At 42.7% G+C, this 6,225-nt stretch overlaps 1 protein-coding gene across 1 annotated transcript; it reads left to right on the forward strand.

The window, feature by feature from the left end:
* The first annotated feature begins 2,264 nt into the window (after positions 1-2,264).
* On the forward strand, positions 2,265-5,884 carry LOC148152141 (general transcription factor II-I repeat domain-containing protein 2A-like). The gene is made up of 2 exons (XM_087991648.1): positions 2,265-2,920; positions 5,620-5,884. Exons 1-2 carry the CDS (start codon positions 2,265-2,267, stop codon positions 5,882-5,884), a joined length of 921 nt encoding a protein of 306 aa, XP_087847774.1.
* Positions 5,885-6,225: the final 341 nt, after the last annotated feature.

Raw genomic sequence — 6,225 nt, forward strand, 5'->3', positions numbered from 1 at the left:
AAAGGGTTCAGAAAAGATTTTCAAGGATGTTGCCAGGATTGGAGGATTTGAGCTATAAGGGGAGATTGAACAGGTTGGGGCTCTTTTCCCTGGAGCATCGGAGGCTGAGGGGTAACCTTATAGAGGTTTATAAAATCATGAGGGGCATGGATAGGATAAATAGACAAAGTCTTTTCTCTGAATGGGAGAGTCCAGAACTCGAGGGCATAGGTTTACGGTGAGAGGGGAAAGATATAAAAGAGACCTAAGGGGCAACTTTTTCACGCAGAGGGTGGTACGTGTATGGAATGAGCTGCCAGAGGATGTGGTGGAAGCCAATACAATTGCAACATTTAAAAGGCACCTGGATGGGTATATGAATAGGAAGGGTTTGGAGGGATATGGGCCAGGTGCTGGCAGGTGGGACTAGATTGGGTTGGGATATCTGGTCGGCATGGACGAGTTGGACTGAAGCGTCTGTTTCAGTGCTATACATCTCTATGACTCTAAGACATAGAGCAAAAGGGAAACAAGCTCACTCCCAGCTTCATGAAGAAAGTTCCCAAGATGTTAGTGGACAGTATGGAGGAGAGAAGGTCAGCCCTTTCCCTCACTGATGACCACAAAAGGCAATCCACATGGTCCAGTCAGCCTGGGCAGAGATAGCAGCATAGGTCAGTGCTATCTTCACTGTGAAAAGGGACAGCCAGCAGTGCAGAAAGAAGGTCAATGACCTCAGCACTATCTTCTTTATGGTACCTCACACTCACAGGGCCATCACTCCCACCGCCAGTGCCACAATGTACACACCTCACCAAAGATTATAATGCTCAGCATCACATGTATCATGTGCATTCAAAGGCTCACACTCATCTCATCCTCTCCAACTACAAACCCTTCCTTGGCCTCCACACTTCCTATTGACTCACCGGAAATAGTTTACCATCTTGGATGTTCATGCATGCCGTGGAACTGATCTTGCATCCAACTCCATCACATTCTGTGCTATATTCCTCTCATTGCAGGAAAAACTGGCCACAACTGGATTGAGCGGTCTAAGTCAGGGATTGGGGAGAGGAAGGGGATGGAGGTCATGATGATGGACATTAAGCTCCTCACTCTTTTCACACTGGAGGTGAAGAAAGTTGAGATGTCCAGGAGTAATTTTTTTCAAAAAGTGATCTCATAGAGATGTTCAAGGAAATCAAGACAACATTACAGTCTTTGCGTTTGCCGAAACATTGAAGGGATACAGTTAAAGGAAAAAGTCAAACAGAGTTTCCTCAGAATTTGAGTCAAACCAATAGCTTTTAGGAGGAACTTGACTTCAGATGACTCATTTTCATGTTATAGTTTAGCAGATACAAGACAGTGTACCTAGATTGTGTGACACTAATATGTGATTGCTGCCTTTTCCCTGATCCTCATTTAGGTTCAATTGTAGCTACTTTAAGTTCAATTCAACTAAAGGTAGCATTAACGTGGATAGAATAACATTTAATCTGCACGACAAAAAGTGAAGAACAGAAGGCAGCAAGATAGACATGGAGTTTACACGAAGCAGGGGGGCTGCCTAACAGATGAGCAGCTTATTTACAAAAGCAAACAAAGTCTGAACCCTGCTCAGTCCCTCTAGAGCAGACCTGGGCATTTTATGGCCTGTGGGCTATATCCGGCCCTTTGGTCATTCCTGTCCGGCCCACATGAGGTCAATCTTAAATTAGAGCATAAATGAAAAAGTATTTATGCCATGCACGCAATACAATTGTGTTGCTTTTGTTTTGAAAAGGATGCTTTTTTTATTTATGTATGGACGCACATGCGCATGTATGTGCATGCGTGAACAGCTAAAAGTGATGCTTGCTGGCTAGCCCTCAAAATGTCAGCTCACGCCAAGACAAGTTATGTCATTTTCCACAAAATCACCAGAAACAGTAAACCGTTTTCTGATGGAGAGTTTATTAAGGAGTGCTTATTGGACTCTGCAGAACTAATATGCCAGGAGAAAAAGGAGGCATTTGAGAATGTGCCCCTCTCCCAACGCACTGTAACGAGAAGGATTGGGGACATCGTGAGAAATCTGGAGCTTCAGCTGCAGCACAGAGAGGTCAACTTTGACTTTTTTCCTTGGCTTTGGATGAGAGCTGCGACGTACGTGACACAGCCCAGCTACTCATCTTCGTACTTGGGGTAACTACAGACTTTAAAATCACGGAGGAGCTGGCAGCCATGCAGTCAATGAAAGGAACAACAACTGGTAATGATTTGTTCATGGAGGTAAATGTATGTTTGGACAGGTTGGGACTAAAATAGGACAAGCTGGCGGGTGTGACAACAGATGGTTGTCCAAATCTAACGGGAAAAATGTTGGACTCTTAAAGAGAGTGCAGGATAAAGTGACAGAAATTGACCCTGAATCGAAATTGGTATTTTTGCATTGTATTATACATGCAATGTTGTGTAAGTCAGTGTTAAAAATTAACCATGTGGTTGATGTTGTAACTAAAATAGTTAACTTCATCAGGGCAAGAGCTTTGAATCACAGGCAGTTGGTTGCACTTTTGGAGGAAAATGACACTGAACATTGTGACATAGGCTACCACACAGCTGTCAGGTGGCTCAGCCTGGGCAAAATGCTGAAAAGTGTATGGGACCTGAGAGAAGAGATTCAAGATTTCTGTGTGAAGAAAGGGAATGGCATTCCACAGCTTTCAGATGCAGACTGGATTGCAGACCTTGGTTTTGCTGTTGATGTGACTGCACTTATGAATGAACTAAATGTGAAACTTCAGTGCAAGGACTTTTTTGTGCATGAAATGTACAACTTGGTGAAGGCTTTTATGAGAAAGTTGCAGCTTCTCTCAAGCCAAATGGAGGACAACATTCTCACCCACTTGCCAATACTGAAGGAAGCCACACCTTCAGCTGATCACCTCCACAGGTACACATCTATGTTAGAAGCACTGCATGGTGAATTTTCAAGGCGATTTCAAGACTTTAAAATGGTTAAGATTGAAATGCACTTGATTTTTTTTCCCCATTTACATGCAATGTAGAGAATGCACCTAGTGATGTTCAGTTTGAACTCATTGACCTGTAGTCTGACACACTTCTGGCAGAGTACTTTAGGTCAGTCTCACTGCTTGATTTTTACTCTTCCCTCAAAGAGGAGAACTTTCCACACATGAGGAGGCATACTCAGAAGATTCTAGTCCTCTTTGGATCTACCTATATATGTGAACAGACATTCTCATTGATGAAGTTCAACAAATCCAAATACAGATCCTCTATCACTGATGATCACCTCTCAGCTGTCCTTCGCATAATTACCTCAGACATTTAACCAGATTTCAGTGCACTTGTTCAAGCCCAAAACAGACTGGATTTTTCTCACTAAACAAGTAAAATGAACAGAAAAACATCAAGATCACTTATTGCTTTTTGTAAAGAGTTGTTTGTTGTTTGTAATACTGAGCAATAATGAAACAACTTTTCATTATTGGGTTGTGAGATTAATATGTTAAAAATAAAATGAAATACTGAAACTATTGTTTTAACTGTTTATTTCTTCTATATTTGACCTACTCCACAATTTCATATCTTTATTGAAACAGAATATCCTTATTCCTTTGATTATAAGTTTCAGTGTAAAACTATATAACTTAGTACTTTTTACAATGGAAGAAAATTAATACTGAGCAGAATTATGTTCAACTTATTGTTGGTTCGGCCCTCCAACATAACTCAGGTTTCTCATGTGGCCCCTTGGAAGAATTAATTACTCCCCCTGCTCTAGAGGTAGATGGATGTGGGATTGTCCCTAGCTCCCAAGATCTGGCTCAGGTCTTGAGAATATGGCCTTGATTGTCAGAGATTAAGTAAACATTAAGGGAATGTTCTTATCACCTTGGGGTGTGGTGGCAGGGTGGTAATAACTCTGCCTTTGGACTAAAGCATTTGAAGACAAGGGAAGGAAATTGGCATCTTTATCTGGTCTGGACAACTTGTGACTCCACACCCACAGCCATGTGGTTAACTCTTAACTGCTCTCTGGGATGGGCAATAAATGCTGGCCTAGATAGTGATGCCCTCATCCTGTGAATGAATAAAAATACTCTCAATTTTTAAACTGTCTTTCACTCAATGCTGCTTCTTTCCATTGATTTATTTCCCGTGTCTACAAAAATAAATCTTGACTGCATATTTCTGGAAAAAAAGCAATACTGTCTAATCTCAGCCATTCCTAGCGTGTCATGTTCCTGAACCTCCTCCTTAAAGATTAGCAACTTTCACCAGCTCCAACCCTAAAGGCTGACCTAGCTGAACAAAGATATTGTTGACACATTCTTCAAGAACTCAGGAAGAATGCCACTTGCAAGGTCAAAATTGTTATCTTTAATGATTTAAATGTCAGAGTTGGGCCTGGCAGCCAGGCATGGAAGGGAGTGCTCTGAAAATATGCAGTTGGCAACTGCAGTGAGATGAAGTCTGCTTTTGGGACACTGCAGAAAAGCAGTTGTCCAAAACTCAACACCGTCTTTCAACAAAATCATCACTTCAACACACATGGATACATTTCTGTCCTAAACCCCGGCAGATTATATTATGGTGTGCCAGTGTAGCCAATAGAATCTCCTGAATGTGAGAGTGATGTCCAGTGCTGATGTCATATAGACCACTAACTCATTCACTGCAAAAAATGAACTTCCAATTCAAGCCCAAGCTGAGGAACAGATATAGAGACAACTGTTCAAAGAAATTTCAAGTCAACCATCTGCAAACCTCAGTTTGCAGAGATAGTTATTGAGCAGATTTACAGGCCAGACTGGAACACCCTGATCACATGGATTCCACTCCACAGGAGTAACATAGTACGGGATACTTTGACTGAGGTCACTGGGCCCAGGGGTTTGGACAGAAATCACTGGCCCAGGTGCTTCTCAAGGCCCCCCCATCTTTGTCATCACACACTCCCCGCAAAGCAAAGTGACCCACCACAGCATGAGCACAATGAGTCACTGAAGCCCTGGACCCCAGTTATTGGGCCCTGATGGACTCCACAACCACCCCTCCACTTCCCATCCCATGCCCTGGTCATAGCCAACACCAGTAAGAACGGGGACTGGTTTGATAGAAATGACAAGGAAATCCTAGTCACGCTAACAACAGAGAGGTTATCAGGGCCAACTGCAACATTCCCTCAAAGTTATGCAGTCACATAGCCAGCTCTGTGAGTCCATGCATGCTAATATCATGCCAACACATTCATTTTGGTTTCACCAGCTGGTGCCAAGTGTGGATCTTTGGTGTCTGTAAAGTGGTTGGAGAAATTATGGGAATATGAGTCAGCTAGCTCTGCCAGCCAGCCATTAGAAAAAGAAGGCCTACATTAAGCAAGTAGCACACTTTGACATAAACTGAGGAAGATTTAAAATGACTGATGGATGGCACACCCTTGAAAAAAACCCTTAGCTGCACACTGACATAGTGGCATAAGCAACTTCCATGAAGCACTGAAATCTGTGTACAGAGCAATACATCATATAGAAACCCACCTGAGGAGAATTAATGATAAGGTACTACACACCAATGAGGCGTCGGTTCTATATCACTCATTGGAGTCTTTGAAACATCACACAGCATCAAGTGCACTGATATGGACATCAACCATATCAAACAACAGCCTGACAAAGAAGAACTAAATGGGAGACCAACTCTGGAGGAAACTGATTGCTGTCAATCAAATGAAGACCAACCAAGTCCCAGAGTTGATGGAATTCCACATGAAGTCTTGAAGCTCGGTGGCTCTGCCCACATTCTAAGCTCCATGAGCATTTCATGCCCTTCTGGGAACTGGGCAGGATTCAACAAGGTCTTCCTGATGCAATTATTGGCACTTTTTTGAAAAGGAGTAAAGTCAGACTATTCCAACTGGCTATTGCTGGGAAAATTCTGGCTGGGATTGCAGAAGAAAACCTCTCGGAGAACCGAAGTTTCAGAGCAAACTGTGGCACCACCCACACGGGATTCACACCCGAAAGAACACAAGGAAATTGACAAGTCAACAAAGGTCTGAATTCACTTTCACAGACCTCAGCACAACATTCGACACTGAGTAGAGATGGACTTTGGAAATCCTTGAAAAATTGGTCACTGTGAAGCAGTGGACAAGTGAAGCTCAGAAAAGCTTTCAAATTCCTTCCAAATCTCCAACAGTGTGAAGCAAGAATGTGTGATGGCCCCAAT

This window comes from Chiloscyllium plagiosum, unplaced genomic scaffold, assembly GCF_037043375.1.
Source record: "Chiloscyllium plagiosum isolate Xiang-an unplaced genomic scaffold, Cpla_swu_hap1 HiC_scaffold_1, whole genome shotgun sequence".
Taxonomy (NCBI): domain Eukaryota; kingdom Metazoa; phylum Chordata; class Chondrichthyes; order Orectolobiformes; family Hemiscylliidae; genus Chiloscyllium; species Chiloscyllium plagiosum.